Here is a 19,762-nt window from a genome sequence, read left to right on the forward strand (position 1 = left end):
CGGTTTCAAAACGACTTGATTAACAAAACACAAAAGCAACTCATATCAACGAGCGAAGATTTACCTTAACTTAATTAAAACTGTCCCAATATCCATTGTAAGATGGAACCAGGTAATTTACACTTCTAGTTTGCAACTCGGCCAGAATAATTCTATGAGAGGGTTATTTTCTAAAGAAACCGTTTTGCTGCGTTAGTGGGGATTTGAAATGAAAGTTTGATTTTATCAACATGCAGAATTGATAAGGTACTTTCGACACCGTAAAGAGATTCGAGTCCTGACGTTTCAAGCGTTAGCCTGTCGTCAGTTTAGCACTCAAATTTCTTTACGGGACCAAATTATCTTATCAACTTTATCAATAAAATCAGACAAAAGAATAATTCTTAAATGGTTTACTAAAACTAAACACTCTAAGGTATGGACTAAAAGAGACAACCAGATGGTTACTTTAACATCACGAGCGAAGTTTTAAACTCAAAACATTGAGCTTAAACATTAGCCAAAAAGAGCCTCCATTGAACATTCAGGTACACGGTTTCATCGGAGAACTGTTCTCGTGTGGCATAACGGAGCGTTGTTTTAGTGTTGGGCGTTTATTTTTAATATCCCCCTGAAGATGACTGAATAGTCGAAAATGTTAGCCTTTACAATTTTTCATATTCAAAACATTGAGTTAATTAGTTTAGTTGGATAAACTGGAATAATAGTTAATCTAATAAGCGTTCTAAAAAATTCAAAATACAAATCACCTTCGCAACTTTTGAAGTAAATTAAATATCAGTAAATGAATCAATCTCAATACGTCGATCAAAAGGCATAAAAACCGCTAAAAATCGAGTACGCGCAAAAGATCAAAATACTTAAAGCGAGTGGTACATTACCGTCTTCATTTCAATTTCTGTAAACTAGTTATCAAATACAGTCGGACCTCTATTAAGCGGCCACCCTGGAGACTTTGAAAAAATAAAACTAGGGCAGAAATGGCAGTAAACGTAATTTTATTGCTTCTACATAGCAGAACGCTTGTTGAAAAGTGAACATATGTGAAGATAAATGCAAAAATCGTTGAAACAAAACATTAAGTGCCCTGTATTTGGGCATTTCAAGTCCGTGCAAAGTTCTAGCTCTGACACAGTATAAATGAATCCGTTTGCAACCTAATGTTTGATGTAAACGAAAACACTGCCCCAAGAGATATTTTGAATCTGTTTTCTCGAATTTCTAGTGTCCATTCCTATAAAACGCGTTCCTCTACCTCTGATCATTTTTATACAAAGGAATCTCGCATTAATGCCACACGAAATGCATTCTCGCGTGTTAGGGTCAAGATTTGGAACGGGATACCTGCAACTCTAAAAAAAGTACAAAAAAATATTTTAAAGAATCCCTAAAAGGAAAGTTATTTGATACACTTGAAACTGTAGACTCCTATATTGAAGTGGAAACGATAATTGACCAAATGAAAAACTAAAACTGATCATCCATGATATTCTCTTTGCCAGTATAATCTGATTCTCCTTTTCCCTTTTCATCTCTTTTCTATTGTAATATTAATGATAATAAAAAATTACATATAATTTACTTTAATTTTGATGTATAGCCTTATCTAAATTAGCCCCCTACGCAGACGTCCTTAGGGGTTCGTCGAGTGACGAACCCCTAAGGACGTCTGCGTAGGAGGCTATATCTAAATCTGCGTTATTACGTAAAGTTAAGTTTTCCGTTTGCCAGCATGTTTGTAATTTTCTGTTTGTAATAATTATTAACTCACACAGCCCGCTTCGATAAGCTCTGCTATATGCGGGCTGTGTGTATTCCTGTAAAAGATATGAATATTTAATAAAGTTGTTGTTGTTGTTGTTGTAGAGAGAATGTAGTCGATAAGTACAGTATTTTTTAGTGTTGAGTATGTACAGAGACGAGTTCTCTTTTCAATGGCTAAAATCAAAACTTGAGGAGCAAGGATTTCTATAGACTTGCAATACAGTAGTAATAAGTTTTTTTCCTGCACAGTCTTTGGGTGTAGCAAAACAGTGGGTGTTCTATCTATCTATTATCATGTTTATATCGCGCTGGACTTGCACGAGTATTGCGCCTTGTGGCTTGTCATTATAGTGGAGATTGTACTTGTTGCTATCAGTTATCACCTTCATATTATCTGTCACCATTTCGCTTGGAAAGATAATTTGCCGGAATAGAGGTAAAAAAAGAAACAATAAATACTTAACTTGCAACAGCAAAAAGGTGGCCGCGGCCGCTTAATAGAGGTAGCCGTTGAATAAAGGTATCGAATACAGCACTTTACTGACAAATAATTCAGGACTTTGGAATAAAAACGATTGATATAACATCCTGTTACCCTTAGAATCTCAATTGTACGTTACAACATCAAATCAAATCGAACAAGAAGCCCTCGTAGTTATTTGCAAACTTTAGCAGTTGCGGAAAGGAAGCCTGAAAGAAATTCAGGCTTGAACGGGATTCGAATCCATGACCTCTGCGATGCCGGACAGTGCAGTGCTCTACCAACTGAGCTATCAAGCCAACTGGGAGCTGGTCATATTGTGAGTATGTAATATACCCGTAAACGATGAATACATGATTGTAAATATATGAAACATATACAAATATATGTTTCATTTTTTCATAATCAGTTTCATTATCAGAGTACAGAATTTCCTTTCAAAAATTGCTTATTTTTCTGGTTTAACACAGTATGGAAGAAAAATAGAAATACTACATTTTTAGTCTTCAACTTAAAAGGCGACGTGCAATATTTTTTAAACCTTCACTGATTACGAAATATGCAACAACAACAAAAACAATCGGTCACCGTTTTTGCGAAAGAGACACGATTCAATCAAGTCGCTCCATAACTGCTTGCAATATAGATTTTGAAATATAACTCTATTTGTTCAGTTCTCTCCATTTCTGGTGGGAACAGGAATGACATATAAACAACGTTATACATGTAATGAATCAAGCATAAGAAACAATTTAACCACAAAGCAGTGTTGACCAAAATGTTTCTTACGTGCGTATTCTCGAGGCCAAGATTTCACGCTCACGAGAAATGGGCAAAGAGTATGATTGCTAAGTTAAAGTTAAGTGATAAATAAGATAGGTCACCTTACTTGTTTGGGAGAAAATATCCGTTAATTGACTGAGCTTTAACCTACCATGTTTTCGATGTGAGCGCACGCTAATGACGCCAAAGATTATGCGCAGAAGCGATGCGCAATGCAATTAAATAGAATCCTCTCTGAAAAGCTCTTGGCTTGTCAATACCGTTTAGTAAATAAGAATATTAATAATTTGTATAGCGCATTTTCCATATCAATATTCAAATGCGGTCCACGTGATCACAATTAGAGTTTAAAGATAAAAGCTAAAAAACTATAGCAATAAACTAAAATTATAAAAAGTGCAAAACGGTTTCCCATGTAGATGAGTGACGTATGAACATTTAGAATAGGGCTTTACATAAAAATGTTTTAATCTTCGATGTCAACAGAAGTTGAGCCTCGCAGCTCGAGTGGCAGTTCGTCCCAAAGTTTTCCAGAGTTTACGATAAGCAAACGTAACAAGTTGTTGCACTAAAAGTCAAATTTGCTAAAACGTGTTTCAAATTTCTTCTTGTAACTGAACGCCAATTCTTATTCAACCCCTAAGGTCATGAGAATTAAGGATATGATCACCAAAGATGGATTTTCTTGATATTAACTTCTTCCCAGTAAGTTTTATAAGAAAAGTAGGGGGACAATATAGGAGAATTTGTTCTTTGATATTAGGAGTTAAAGTTTGTTAGCTCAGTTTTGCCTTGACGTCAGGTGTCTTTGCTAAGAATGGCGTTTCAGGTTTTGAACAAGTTCACAGACAATTGCTCACCCTTCAAACACGATTGCCAAAGAAAAAAATTGTCAAGGTAAACTTGCTCGTGGAACTACAACGAGTGTCGTAAGTCGTTCGACCACCCGCTCCCTTTCCCCTGTGTGCAATGTTGCATAGTGCGAGGAACACAACATCTTTTACAGCGCGTTCAAGTTTCCGAAAACAACATAGAATAGTGGGAAAGGGAGGGAGACGCGATGAAGGCGAAAGTGTTTCAACATATTGTCACTGGTTCTAGCCCAGTCTGTCACATAACGTTCATCATTGTATGTTCGTCTTTTCTACCAGATTTTAATGCAGGTTGTTAGACAATCTCAGCGGCCGGGTGATGAGCAACTATCGTGCACAGAATGTCCCTCAGATATCAGTTGTTAAATATCTTGTCGTTAGCCGGTATTTTATTGCGTGGAAACCGTCTCCAATTTGACAAGAAAAGCTGCGTCTGTGTGACGTTTTTTAGCGTAAGATGAAAGACACAAGTGCGCGATTTTCGAGCGTTTTGACGTGGAAAGTGTCTTCCTCGTTAATTTTTAATAAACCATGGTCAAATCGACGATATCCCCATTTAACCATTTGCTCGTGCGTAGAAAGCACTGATAATCCTTCTAATCGTTAATTATTTTGTTTCGGTCTTGGGCTTAAAAGTATTTATGATTTGACATCAATTTTGCAAGACTATTATCGAGCCGAAAAATGATTAATATTGCAGTGTGTCAACACAAGAGCGGGGTGTTTATGAGTTTTTGAAAGTCATGTTTAATGTAAAATAAATAACGTTTTTAAGCCTTTTGTTTTGTTTCCTTTGATCGCCTTTTTTCTCCTTCATTGCGTGCAAGTAAGCGAAACGATTGATCAAAGTTGTTTGATTCTAGGTAAAAGCGTTTCTACAGCGCAAATGTATTTATCATGTACCTCTATGTCGCCTATTGTCTTTTATGAAGCAATATTTCATTAATTATCAGAATTCTGATCCTAATTCCTTTTGACTGCTTCGTAGAAAGAGCGGTAGTATTTGTTCTAGTTAAAATCTCATAAGACCAAAATTCAATTGAACAATGATTATTGAAAGGCCCAGACTGTTTTAACAGGGTTATGATATTTGGTATACAGAGAGGAAAAAAAACCAGATCACCACTGCAAAGCATTAAAAACTACTGAACTCAACTGGCAAATTTGAAAAGTTTAAGTATCTGAAGATGGATTAATTAGACCAGATCTGAAATGCATTTCTTTCTTCTAATTACATTTAAAACCTAAAAAAAAAGGAATGGACGAATCTGAGGAAATCAAACGTCCCAAAATGAAAATTTGATTTGACTGGTCCAGATGATGTCTTTCGATGTTATGATTTTCGACCGAGAGAGAAATTTTATTTAAAGACCCGAAAACCAATTAACGGGATGAATTGATTTGGTTTGCGTTTCAATTTTCCCTGTTATTAAACATCCACGTCTCTCTCTGACTAATTAGTTTTCATCAATGTTATCCGTCGCTCGATACTTATATCATCAGATGTTTTGGTGTGTGTATTGCCGATATTTTTACGTGTTGTGCTGTATTTTGACGAGCCACCAGGGCTAGCGCTCGAAACGCCAGCTTTAAATTTCCCTAATAAACTAACCAGTATATTTGTGTCGCCCTCAAGAGTATGATTTTTTAACAGTGTGAGATTGTGTTTTAGACATTTTATCAATATTTATCATTATCTCCCGTAAAATATCATGTTTCAGCTACAGAGCTGAAACGGAATTAAGGGGGGGGGGGGGGGGGGGAGGCCGAGATTCGCATCGGTGGTTAGGTCTGAATAAAAACAAACAACTGAAACAATACGTACGATATAGTATGCTTTTAGACCAGATTTTGACAGTTCCGTTGTTCCTTCGTGGCTCAGTGTCCTTGCATCTGTGTGGCGAGTGAAAACCATCCTTTACCAGATCTAGCTGAATTTGGACAGTTGTTCTACTAACCACGTAGAGTAATAACTACTCTTGGTTTGTTTCAACTGTAGCGGTCACGTGTCAGTTCCTTTACAGTGGAGATTCCCAATCAGGAAAAACTGGACAAACCGGATCAACACGAAATTCTGGAATGCGCGCTGGCAACCAGTCGAGGTAAGAGCGAATTTCTTCAGTAACGCGCTATTGCCAACGAATAATTTGGAGGGAAAACGCTTACTCAAGCTTACACCGTCCTTTTAGTCTATTACACAAAAAATAGGTCAGGACTGTGTGTGTATGGTAATCCTTTATCTCTTAAGATAAATGGAAAAAAACTACGCAACACGCTACAGCTATCATTTGAATGGACACAGACTTAATATTTAGATCGGTATCTCATGACCAAGGTTAGAAGTTAGAGTCTACCACAGCACTTGCGCAGCATGACAAACAGTTCTACAGGAAAGCACTTAGTGAGAGTAGCTCTTCTTTGAATAGTTACGCTTGAGAATTTCTTCCCCCGACTCAAAAGTTAAATTAACTTGTGCAGTACAACGAACACGGTTGTGGAATGTTTTCCATGTCTTGTTGTAAAGTATTAAGAAACAACGTCACAAGAAAAAACTTCTCATTACCTTCAAGTTATCTAGATGGTCACTTGATAATAGTTTCCATTCTACTTGATCATACATCTTGTTGTACATACAGTCGCAGAAGTCACGAGTAAAATAACTGTGCCAAAGGGATTTCGATGGTGTTTTCCCTAAATTATTCCATTCCTTTGCCGAGAACAAAACTTTAATTTAACATCAGAGAAAGATATCTGGTCAACGTTTGAAGAAAGAACAAGCCTTAATAAATTTTAAGCCATTTTTGCATGACGCAACGACAGGACTTGAAAACGTTGGTCACTTTTTCTTTTTCTTTTTTTCAAGTTTCAATCCTTTTTAATCCTTCATGGCTATCCGTAGCTACTTGTAAATAGTTTTATTGTGCGTTACTATTATTTTTAGGCTTACATTGGCGAAAGCGTCACTTTAAGCTCTTTATAATGTATGACCAGCTGGTAGCTGATATGGGCCCTTTCAAGTCAGTAACGACTGTTATTGACAGCTCTACGATGGCCTTGAGAAAATAGAGAGATTAAAGGGCGATTTAGACGGTACGATTTTCTCTTACGACTGTCGCATGCGATTTCTAGAGCGCGCGCTGCTTGCGTCATGTAAAAATCGTACACAACTCTTGCCACTCAACATTGCCTTTACCTACGATTTTTCGTGTTGTGTGCGTCTGTCGTAAGGATGTTGTAGGTTGATTTACACGACGCGTTTCGTGTTGTAGGCATGGCGTAAGCGTGTCGCATGCGACAAATCGTAGGCAAAATCGTATCGTCTAAATCGCCCTTTAAAATCCTACGACATATTTCGTGTTGTGTGCGTCTGTCGTAAGGATGTTGTAGGTTGATTTACACGACGCGATTCGCGTTGTAGGCATGGCGTTTACAAGTGTGTCGCATGCGACAAATCGTAGGCAAAATCGTACCGTCTAAATCGCCCTTAAGAACTACGTTTCCGGCAAACGGCAGAATGACCCCGTCAACATTTTCATCCTACGTTTGCCGCTCGCTGTTTCAGTCAGTTTCTCGTTAGAATTGAATAGCAAAGGCGAGAATTATTTTGCACTATTCTCATTTATGTGCTCATATATTTTTTTTTTTTTTAAGAAAACATAAACGCGAATCTCATGTTTGCCTGTTTGCCGTAAACACGATTCTGAATGTCTCTAATAACACACTTATTACTCCGGAAACAAGCAAAGATTGCAAATAAATGCTAGATAGTAAGCTGCTAAACCGTGATAAAGTGACGCACTCGGAAATTAAGCGTCAAAATTCTGTGAGCTCAGACCAAGAATCATTTTCACTGAGTTCTCGGTCGTCAGCTAATATTTTGGTCATTTTTAATTTGTCAGTGAACACAATCGGCCATAATAAGTTTGCAATGTTAACTGGCAGTCATTCAAATTTCTTTTACTAACAATTAAAACACTTATTTCCTGTAGTATGGTTCAAATTTCCCCTGTATTGACTAACAGTGAAGCCTGTTCAAATGAAGCTTCCATGCAGAGCTTCGTTTAGACTTGCTGCTGATGAGGGTCGTAGAAAGAGGTTCACATTTCTCGAAAAAAAAAACTTTTTTATGTTTGACGAATTAAATTTAAACAAAACTGGGTTCGCGAATCACGAAACTGAGGGTGCTTTCCATTTGCCAGAACAGGCCGAACAAATCCTTTGGTTCGTAAACGGAATGCACCAATTTGAAGGATACGCTTTGTCCTAGTCCTTCGAAGTTTTTCAAATAGCGTGTACAGTTTTCATAGTGATTATTTTTCAAGATTTTGCAGCAACACCCCTTCAAAATGACGGATTTGATTTACAGACTGGCTGCTCTGTCAGGCCAGTTGTGGCAAATTGAAAGCGCACTGAGTTTGTTACTGAAATGACGGACCACGAGTCTCGGGAATATCAGGTTCCATGAAAAAAAAAGTGATTTCGTAGTTCATCTAAAACTAATTAAAAATATAAATTACGGCTCGCTAAATCATCCCACCTCTATGTTTAAAGCTTACCCGGTGTCACTGCGCTGTTCCAGTTTTTTGCTGAGACGGCTAAGCTTCGTGGATTGACTTTCTCTTGTCTCGTTCTAGCTGTATGTAATTATTTTCTGTAACCAGGGCTTCCCCTGTCTCTCTGTGGTATGACAAATACTTTTTATTGTCAATAAAAGCCGGATGCCTTTATTTAAAACACAAAAAATCATAATTAACGTCATGGTGACTGGACGTTTCCACGCCTATCAGAAACTCTTAACGACTCGACTTGTGCAGTGACAATACTAGGTTCTCTTGTCCTTGTGGACTCAAAGCTCGAATCCTCGAAAAATAATAATTAACATCATGGTGATAAGACGTTTCCATGCCTATCAGCAACTGGTAACTACTCGACTTGTGTAAATGTCCATCACAGCGTTTGCATTTGTACGAGTGACAATAGTAATGTTCTCTTATCCCTGTGGACTCAAAGCTCGAATCGCGGACAAATCATAATTAAAATCATAGTGATTAGACGTTTCCATGCCTATCAGAAACTGGTAACTACTCGACTTGTGTAAATGTTCATCGCAGTGGTAATATTTGAACAAGTGACAATGGTAATGTTCTCTTATCCTTGTGGTCTCAAAGCTCCAATCGCGGACAAATCGTAATTAACATCACAGTGATTAGACGTTTCCACGCCTATCAGAAACTGTTAACTACTCGACTTGTGTAAGCTTGTCGCAGTGGTAATATTTGAACAAGTGACAATGTTAATGTTCTCTTATCCTTGTGGTCTCAAAGCTCGAATCCTGGAATCAGATTCTGACTTATGAATCCGTGGATAGCGTCTCTAAGCGTTTCCTTTTGTTGCGTGTTTGTTTCTTGGATTATCTGATTATCATTCAGTTCTTCAAACACTCTCGTCATCGTCCGTATTCGAGGTCATTTAAAATGTGCGATTTTACTCACTCTTAGATATATACATACATTAACGATCTAACAGTGAAGTAAGCTGAAGCTGCAATAAATGGTGAATTGATCTTGGCAGAAACGCTGGTATTTCACGAGTAGAAAGCGATTATTCCCTTATTGCTGCCTTTGCCGTCGTCGTTGCCTAGGTTCCCCCATTGTATTATGAAAACGGAAAGCGCCTATTTCATATTTATAGTACAGTCTTGTCCTGTTGAGTTTATGCAACAGGACGGCTGATGTGGTGAGACCGCAAATTGTCCTTATGTGACCAACGTGACGGCCAAGTATTCATGAACAGAGAACACCAGTTTTAGTCGACAATCGCTTAAAAATGTGAAGTTGCTAAGGTTACATGTTGGTCACACAATGATATTTTACCGTCCCCTTCCCTCAGCCGTCCTGTTGCGTAAGTTCACTAAAAATTATCCAGTACTAGAGGGAACTTGTTAGCCGCATAAATTGGCGAAGACAAGGGTTTCTGTTCTGTAAACTCAGTTACTCTAAGTCGATCGTTTTGTTCTACTAGGGAAGCGCTATTTGGTTTGCTAGCTTACTACGGACAACAAGCGACAGCCCTGAACGCTGCTCTGTTCCGGCACCGCATCAGCAACTATTCCATTGTTGTGCATATTTCACGTGCATACGGGCTTAAACTTATCTGGCTTTATCGTACGTAAAAAAAAAATAAGAACAATAGCAAGACGTAAGAGCGTAAGAGCGACGAAGTGATGTAAGAATGATTGGAAAATCACGGTGAATTTTCCATTCTCTTTGTTGAACGCCGTACCTACCAAGTTAGTTCCTGGATAGTTCGACCGTATTGTACCAGTTGGACGAGGTTTTATAATTTCGAAGTAGCTTAAATGACGTGAAATTATGTTTTCAAGCGACGTTTTCATGGCCGTTCTTTAAGTTTATTGATGCGTTGATGCTTTCAGCTTTAAAAAGTGAAACCTGATTTTTCACGGACTTTTCCTATTTTTTTACGTTTGACTGCGGTTTAATCGCGTCCAGGAGTTGAACAGGACCTTCCGTACACTGGTCGGATTCTCCAACCACTGAGCTGCAAGGAGACTGGGACGAGATCCCGCGTTTTCCGCGCTCGGTACCTGATAATGCTGTAATGCTTCGTTTTGATAGGTTATTTACAATTCAGTTTTGGTTTAATTGTCATAGGAAAAGCGCAAATCGCTGAAATCGCAGCTTAAATCTCTTCACATTTCTTGCAGACTTGTCAAGCCCTGTGTGTTTGTTCTGCGGGAGTAGATACACAGCTAAAGTTTATCTGCTGGACATCAACAACAAGGAAATGAAACAACTTGACGTGGATGTAAGTCAGCCAATCAAATTGCTTCAACTTCGTAGGGTATACCGCTGACAAGTACGCACAACGAGTCCGTGCTCGCATCACAATAAAGTGACACAATAATGGGAGCAAGGAAGGAGTGATAGGGCAGGGATAATAGCACACACCTTACATCAATATGTGCCCAGACTTGAATCCCTATCTTGGCGCTCTAAGTCGGTTGATTTTGTGACTGGTTCTTGTACTTGCTCCGAGGGTTTTTTCTCCGGGTGCCTAATTTTTTTAACTTCGCAAAAGTTCAGTTCAATCTAGAATACGTAGCAACAGGTTTCTCGGTCGTAAGAAGGTTAAGTATTTCCCTAAACTTACTGAATAAGTGGCAAAACGCTCTCGCAACTTATTCTACTTGCTGTCACAGCAAACGCCATTCGAGGCCTAGTTAGAGTACAACTTCAACCGAGACACTATTCTCTGACTAAATTCGTACATAGCTCCCTTGATTTTAATGAGTAGCCAGGCATTAAATGAAAATCAGTTCATGCAACAGTCCCCCTGATAAGATTGTCCCACTAAATCAGCTGAGTGCATAATGACTCTTTATCCACAGCTCAAGTCACGTGTTCTATGCACCGACATGTTGGATGATGGCACCATCTTAGTGGGGACAGTGTCGTGGTACATGCACGCGTTCAATCTACAGCTCAGGTGAACTGTTTGTTATTGTTGTTGTTGTTGTAGTTGTTATTTAAAAAGTTTGGCTTTGAATTCTATTATAAGGACATGAGCAGTATCCCGCCCTGTATGCCTTGCTTTGCTGGTTTAAGCAAGGCTTCAAACGTAAAGAATTCTGAGCCCAGACACGAGGTGCAATATTGTGCGCAATATGTAAACCGTATCATCATTGCAGCATCATTTCCGAAGTGTAATGATGAAAGTGCAATGTAATGTTGAGGGCAATTTTGGCCCTGTGTGACCCGCCCTGTGATTTTTTGCATTTTTTGTCTTGATTGTACGTGCTTTTTGTCATATTATCTCGTTGTTATGCATTCAACAGCGCTGAAGTGTGGTGTATACAACTAAACGATTCCATTATTGACATCGCTCATTTACCGGAGGGAAAAGTGTTTGCAGCGTTAGCAGATGGATCGATCGCTGTTCTACAGGTAAATTTCTCTTTTTCATCGCGTTTTTGTACTCTGACAAGCCGACTACACTGTCCAAATGACTACGGATGGACAAGCTAGCGAAAAATGAGAAGCAAAGCACTGACAAACGATTTGATGTAAAAACATCGGTGAAATATTGCTGGCGCAGCTTTAAGTCTTTTTGCCTCTTAAACAAACCTAAATACAGAAATTTCGCGACAGTGATTTGCCTGCATAATTATTTATTACTTATTTGTTAATAATAAGACAAAAATCGGAATAATCTAGCAGATTTAACTATACACTTGATTCATTGTAGCCTCCCACACAGTCGTTTTTAGGGAACTCGTATTACCTCCTCCCCACAGTACAAGTCCCCTAAAACGACTGCGTGGGAGGCTAGATTCATTGTGTCAGGGTAGATTAATTATGCTGAAAGGAAATTGTCCCGAGTAATCCTCTATGTCCACCTTCGCCAAACAACAGAGTTTTTCTTTTACGGTGGTCGGTTTCCATTTGTATCGATTTGAATCTTGTACCGTGCGCACAAGTGGGAAATGTTGTCATTTGCTTGTCCCGCCTCCTTATACCTGGAACTTTTCCCCACCACAAGAACATCTGAAACATTTGGTCTGAACTGGTGGAAGCCGATTTTGACAAAATTTTCCAATTTTCGCTGTGTTAAAACAGGAATCCAAAGGACATGCGCAGGCCGTTTATTTCATCAACCATTCTCGACTCCAGAGTTCTTCTGCGCATGACCGGCTTACGCAGTCTTTCAGATTGTTAGAAGCGTAAGCGCTGAGTCGAGAATGTTTCATCAACGTGATATTCAACGTTTATGTTCTTTTCTTGATTAAATATTTTCCCTTCCCGAAAAAAATATAAGTTCAGCCGATAATCCCTAATTTACATCCTTGCTGTTACATTTACTTCCCAGAATGCCAGTGGGCAGGAAACCCCATCTGAAGGCTCTCACATCCGGGTCGGCGGGGCACCGGTCACGTGCATTACACTCGTGAATGAGAACGTGTGGTGTGGCTGCGGAAACAATGTGGTCATCCTCGATGGGAGGTAGAATCTTAGAGCTGAGTGGATGAAGGTGGTTTTTTGTTTATGTTTAGGGAAAGAAGACGATAAGGTGTAGAAATGAAAACATATATCAACACTAATCTTTGATTTCCCAACTGAGACAAGACAATCGGGGAAAGAAAGGATGGCGCAGTGGTGAGAGCACGCCTCCCACCAATGTTGCCCGGGTTCGATTCTTGGTCTTGGCATCATGTGTGGGTTGAGTTTATCGTTGGTTCTTGTCCTTGCTCCGAGAGGTTTTTCTCCGGGTACTCTAGTTTTCCCCGTTTCTCAAAAACCAACACTTCTAAATTCCAAGTCGATCTAGAAAGTTTCCCCAGTTAGTGCTCTGCGCTAAATACGCTGACACTCAAATAAAGTGATTTATATTTTTCTTATTTTTTGTTTTAATCGTATTTGCAACAGTCGAATGACATCAGAGTTAAAAGAAAAATACTTAATATAAATCTCTGAATTTATAAGAGTGTTTTTGAAAAAATAAACACAATTTTAGCTAATCACGAATTGTAAATAACAAAGCTTAAAAGCTTTTGACGCAAAATACAATTTTCATAACATCGATTATTGTTGTTGCTGTTGTATTACTCTTGTTGCTGCTGCAACTATGATAACACAGTTTTCACAAGTTTTAGCATCTTTTTGCATCCGGGGTTAAATAGCAGAATTATCATCAGAAAATGTTGAAAGTGCTCAAGAAAACGAACTTCTTAACATTGAATGTCTGAGGAGTCGGTTTATGGGTTTGACTTTTTGTTTACCTGATTTGAATTAATCTGGGGGAAAACAAACCTTTAAAACACATCGTTTAATTTTTGTTTATCTAATTTTAAATGGACTTGAACGAAAGCAAGAAAGTAAGAAAACAGGTTGTTTAATTTTTGTTTGTCTAGTTTTAAATGGACTTGAGGGAAAGCAAGCCTTAAAAATATATTGTTTAATTTTTGTTTATCTAATTTTTAATGGCCTTGAGGGAATGCAAGCCTTAAGAACACATTGTTTAATTTTTATTTATGTAGTTTTGAATAGACTTGAGGGAAAACAAACGGTAAAAACACATTGCTTAATTTGTGTTTATCTAACAGTGTATGAATGGACTTAAGGGAAATGATTATGTAATTGTCACGCAAATAGTTTGGCTCGAATTGAGTCCGATTTGACATTAAGAGATGGTGCCAATTCTCTGATTTGCAACATTTTTTTTATTCACTAAATAAACGAACTTATTATTACACTTCGTAACGACAAAAAACGGTTTGTCAAGGTCTTTCGGGACAACACAGTGTTTGTCATTATAGTGCTTGCCAATGTTCTCAACCGCGCGCAGGTGTAAGTGCCTGAGTGTATCTCCTACATAACTTGCATCGCACAAGTCACATTGAAATTTATAAACAACAGATTGCTGGTTTACAATGGGTGGTATTTTCTCCTGTACTTTAAGCTCCTGTTGGATATTATTGCTAACAAAAAAGGTTGAATAGCTGTGCAGGAAAGCAAGCCTTAAAAACATTTTTAATTTTGAATGGACTTGAGGGAAAACAAACAGTGAAAACACATTGTTTAATTTTTGTTATCTAATTTAGAATGGGCTTGAGGGAAAGCAAACCTTAAAAATACACATTGTTTCATTGTTTGTTTAGTTTTCAATGAGCCTGAGGGAAAACGAATCTTACAACATATATTGCTTAGTTTTTGGAAATGTAATTTTTAATGGGCTTGAGGGAAATCAAACCTTTAAAATACATCAGAATAAAACTATTCGACAGTTATTTGTAAACAAAAGAAAAAGTTTGTCAAAAATGCATTTTGTCTTTCAATTGATGTAAGTACCACATCTTGCTCTCACTATTGCCAGGATAGTCTTCGTAGAGTTACAACCCTCTTCTCCTCCAATGCTACATTTGTGGTTATTAAAACTGTGTTCTTTGCATAAACATGGGAAATAATTCTGAGTCTAGACTTCTGTCCGTAGCTAAGAAAGTCTGCTTGATTCAGCTTTGATAACACAAGAACATCCGAAATGTGGACTCAAATCTCCCGCTGAATGATATCCCACTCTTCATTTAGCTTTAAACCCATCTACAAATTAGCCCGCAACTGATTCTCCTAAGGTGTCTTTGTAATTGCGTAATCAAGCGAAAGGTACGCGGAATCGATGGCTATACAATGGAATGGTGTGTTTCATTAATTCCTTTGTCTTAGTCTGCACTTAGGGATAGAGTCCGTGTTAAAAAGGCCGCAAAAATATGTTTGGATGCTCTCAGCGATCTAAAGACCATAGCGCGTTTATATCCGCGGGAAACTCACAAACTGTTCTACTTTTTTTCTGACGCCCTTGTCTATTGGTTTTAACTTTCCCTTCCTTTAATCAAACCTTCAGAATTTAATGTAGCCCTAGCCCTAAATTTAGACTTCTGCCTAACCGAAAACTATTGAGCAGTATTTTCTTGTGTTCCTTTTTATAGAGTGGCTCTATCGAGTCTGGAATGAAATCCTTACGTGTGAACTCTCAATAAAGCTATTAGGCACTAGATTCATGTGGCGGGTTCTATTTATTGTGTTACACAAGATCATTCGAACCTGAAAGTCTGTGGAAGAAACTGATTTTTAAGTAAGAGCGATTAAATGATAGCTAAGTAGCATTTCCTTTTCAACGTCCTGGGTTTAGAAAATTGTCATATCTATGCTTTAGTACCCCTGGGGGTAAAGGATAAATCAGTGCGAACGAGATATGAAATTTCGTTTGTTAACGAAGACCAAAATGTTTCATCGTCGGCAATGTTGCACGCAAAATGTGTTTCTTTCACAGCAACGAACGCTGAAATCGTCGATTTTTCTCAGGGCTTTCTTTCTCGCTAACGTGGGCAGTGGAAGGTGTTTTCCATAAAATGCTTTGTTTGAAAATGAAAATGTAAATTTTGTAGACAATATTTGGCACGCCTCAGTAACACTCACACGACAAACATGGTTTCTTCAAAGGCAAGCCTGTTGCTTTAATTGTCGTTCCACTTTGTAAAAAGTTCTTTTTGGTTCAGTTGATGATTGAATGGTTTTTCTAGTGGTCCACCGACACTTTCAACCCGTTCAGTCTTTAAGTTGGAGTTATTGTTATAGCCGTACGCTGGAAATGGTAGCTCTAACAATGTCTTGATAATCGCAGTAACTCTAGTGGCTAACTCACCTTCTCTGGAAATACGTTCACAGTTCCTTTGCAGGTAGTCTTGTCATGGCTTACCTTATAAACGGCCTGTGCTTCAAAAAAAGAAGTGCTTGTATTTGCCCACATCATTTGAATTATTAACAAGTGTACGCAAAAAAATATCCACTTTGATCGATTAGTTTGTTTGTTTCCGGTTGCCTTTTGTATTTTAGACAAAAACGTCCCCTCATTAAACTACCTTTTTAAGTAAAGCAAAGTAATCCTCAAATATTCACACATTTTCACGGGTTTTAAGAACTTTTATGTTAGGTCAAATACTTCAAATTAGGTCTTCACTTCTGCGTCTCTTTCCGCTGCCAGAAAATATCACGCAACTGTTGCTGCAAATTCCATCTTTTTTGTGAAATATTCAATTCTGACAATCCGTTCCACGTTCAGGCTATAAACACGACATCTTTAACATGTTTTGACATGTTACTTTAGAGACGTTAACGCCATTAATGAAATTGGACTAATTGAATTACACGTATTTAGAAAACAAAGATTTCCCGCTCATTAACGTTTGTTCTGGAGTAATCGCCTTTAGTCTCCTGGTGAATCGCTATCAGTCTTCAATCCGCTGGTGAATCGTTGTTCAGAGTTTGTTTGTCGATAACGTAACAACCCGCAACGTCTGAACAAATTCCGAAACGAAAACAAAAACCCCGAAAATTTACCACAAAGATAATGTCATGGAATTGATAACGATTACTGTTTTGTCCCAATGAAATCATGGATGAGTTTTGCTGTATTTTGAGGAAAATATAGAACAACGCGATACCGTTAACTATCACCTGTTTTTAATTTTCGACGTAAGGTTCGCAAATAGATTTTTAAGGACGACTTCAAGAGAGGAAGAATATTTCTAGGAAAGTCATCTCTTTTAGAATTGTAACGTGAATTTCGCGAAAAATATTGACCTGCCGTAATCTTTGTACGTAATGCATGCCTACAATAAATTGTCCTCGAACATAATCGTTTTCTTAAAATAAAGGACACCAAAATTTCTGTTTAGTTTGTTTCCTTCATAAAAGCTGCTTTCGGATTTTTGTCGACTACAGATTTAGCACAAATGTAAGCATAAATTAAAGTGTACTTGAATCCTATGTCAAAGCCAATGGTTCAGCTTTCTGTTACCAATTTTCATTTTGTTAAACCTGGTTTAATTAAACATGTTTTGTTGATGTGGTTGGGGCTTTAGTTTGCTTTTTTTTTTCTCTCCGCCCTTTTCGACAACACTTGTAGCATCCGCCGGTAAAGACGTATAAAAAGAAGTGTTTGATGAAATTGTGAAGACGTTTTCGATTCCTGTCTGAACAAAAATACTCGGCCTTATCTCTTGCAGTTTCCTGGGGGAGCTTGGTTCATTGGTGGTGTCCAATTCCCGTCGTCACCAGATCTCAAAGCTAACTCACGGTAAACATGGCGTCTGGTGCACCGTACGAGGGTAAGAAATCCATGTTTTATGAAGCAGCTCTATATCACTAAAAACATTACTTCTTTGAAATTAATCATAAGAAGGTAGAAAGAATTGTTTAGAAATGGACTCTATCACTATTACCTTGCTCAATAGTAATGATTCATTATCCCCATTGTATTCGTTTTCATTTTATATTCTTTTTTTTCCTTTTGCTATTTTTTTTCTATTTTCTATTCTACTTAATTTTGACTAAATTATTAGTTTATTGGCCTAAAATAAGGGGCACAGTATTAGTTTTACTAGAGGTACCCCCCCTCCTCTTCTCCCCATTATGAATTGTATTCGACTTAATTGTATATTTAATGTCTGTAACTATTTAATGCTCGTGTATTAGTATTAGAAGTGGAGAAACCAAATAAATAAACATAAAAGCCGCCATGAATCGTCTCTTTTGTTGTCAGGTCATCATGCGTTCTGCTCCTGGATCAAGTGACGTTTGACATTCTTCTCAAGGTTGATGACGTCACAAGTCTGGACACCTCTGACTCAAGGGTATGAGAAATTCTGTAGTGCACCACACTATTTTAGACGGTGTATCAGTAGCAAACTGCTCTCAGCATTGAATAACAATTTGAAACGATACAAACAAGCATAAAATACATTGGAGAGATTTAGAATCGCGTTTAAGGAAAACGGCAAACGTGAGATTCGCGTTTATCAGTGTTTACTTCAAATAATTAGTACATAGCTGAAAATAGTGCAAAATAATTGTGGTCTTTCATGTTAACGCAAAACCACTCAATTCATTGAGAAACTGAAAACGGCGAGCGGCAAATGAGGGGTAAACATAGTCACGTGGTCGTTCCGGCCGTTTGCCGTTTGCTCAGTGTAAACGTAATTCTGAATCTCTCCATTATATTGGTCGTGCCGTGCAGGCGAGAACCATAAGCAAACCCCGCCATAACTGAACAAAGTAAACTTTTGCGTTTGAGATACTATGCTCAGTTTGAAGTTGAGTGTGATCTGTGAACCAGTTTGTATAGTACAGTCAACTCTCTCGTAAGCGACCACCCTTGGAGCACGACAAAGTGGTCGCTTACGTGAAAGATCAACAAAATGAGCCCAATACTGGATTGATTAATTAATTACAGAAAAGTAGTGCCTTAGTAGTTAAAATTAGGCAAATTCTCGGTTTTCACTGTCACGCCATTGAAAAAATAAACAGCACCGACGTCAGGAAAGTACTGCTGAGTAGCTTTCATTTGAAGGGTCTCACTTAAATCTTTCCTCCATAGACGTATGTACAACATACTGATATAGAACAGTACCACAGGAAAGAGTTACTAATAAATAAATGTTTAGAAATAAACAAATTACTAATAAATAAATGCTTAGAGAAGCAAACGAACACTTCAAGACCCGGTTATTCAAAGAATGGATAGCTTTATCCAATGAGCAAGTCGCTATCCAGCGGATAAAATGTTTCAGCTAATACATTTTATCTACTGGATAGTACTTTGCCCACTGGATAAAGATCTCTACTCTTGAACAGCCTGTGCCAGAAGAGTAGAAAGTAAACCGCTGGTATCATGATTGCTTGGCACACCTTTATCCAGATTTGTATTTTCTTGATCTCTTATTTCTTATTTTATGTTTATGTGACTTGTTTCATCTTTCCACCCCAGGTCATCGCATTTAGTGAGTCACGTGTCACTACGGTCATGGCAGTTGGCGAGGAATTGTGGGTGGGGCTTGGTAACGGGCAAGTTCTGATATTTGATGTTTTCAAAAACAGCGCGTATGAAGATGAAGCGTATGTGGTACTCAAGGAAGGTAAAGGTAAAAACCTGTACTCGATCCAGATTAGGCTGATTTTGTATTTTCAAGGTTTTTTGGTGGGCTGGGAGTGGAACTTAACTCTGTAAAGAGGTTGACTGTACAGTATGTAATACAATTAATCAGAGGTAGGTATTTTGTTAGAGAAAAAGGGGAGGTGGTGTAAGAATGTTGTTTCCCCAGCTATAGAGCACTTATGTCCAGAAATGCACCTAACCCTGATTTTGGGAACTTTTTATGATACTGACCTTTTTGTCGTTTTTATATGACTTCATGTTTGTCAGAATTATTTGCGTTTTGGTAAGAATTTAGGGTAGGGGACATTTTGTGATGTCCATCATACAGTTCATGCATCTCATAAGCGTGCATGTC

At 38.1% G+C, this 19,762-nt stretch overlaps 1 protein-coding gene and 1 non-coding gene across 2 annotated transcripts in view; one reads left to right on the top strand and one right to left on the bottom strand.

The window, feature by feature from the left end:
- LOC146479079 (uncharacterized) overlaps positions 1–19,762 on the top strand; it is a 61,266-nt gene that overhangs the window by 38,321 nt on the left and 3,183 nt on the right. The window contains exons 27-34 of the mRNA XM_085111351.1: positions 5,900–6,002; positions 10,625–10,725; positions 11,309–11,406; positions 11,756–11,864; positions 12,787–12,920; positions 17,480–17,581; positions 18,016–18,106; positions 19,240–19,393. Coding sequence (XP_084967477.1) covers positions 5,900–6,002; positions 10,625–10,725; positions 11,309–11,406; positions 11,756–11,864; positions 12,787–12,920; positions 17,480–17,581; positions 18,016–18,106; positions 19,240–19,393 — 892 coding nt within the window. The remainder of the gene's footprint in view (positions 1–5,899; positions 6,003–10,624; positions 10,726–11,308; positions 11,407–11,755; positions 11,865–12,786; positions 12,921–17,479; positions 17,582–18,015; positions 18,107–19,239; positions 19,394–19,762) is intronic.
- On the bottom strand, positions 2,468–2,544 carry Trnad-guc (transfer RNA aspartic acid (anticodon GUC)). Its single transcript is given in 2 exon segments — positions 2,468–2,504; positions 2,508–2,544. It is a non-coding gene; the product is annotated as a tRNA-Asp (tRNA).

The sequence above is a fragment of the Pavona decussata genome, unplaced genomic scaffold, assembly GCF_977016875.1.
Source record: "Pavona decussata unplaced genomic scaffold, jaPavDecu1.1 SCAFFOLD_61, whole genome shotgun sequence".
NCBI lineage: Eukaryota > Metazoa > Cnidaria > Anthozoa > Scleractinia > Agariciidae > Pavona > Pavona decussata.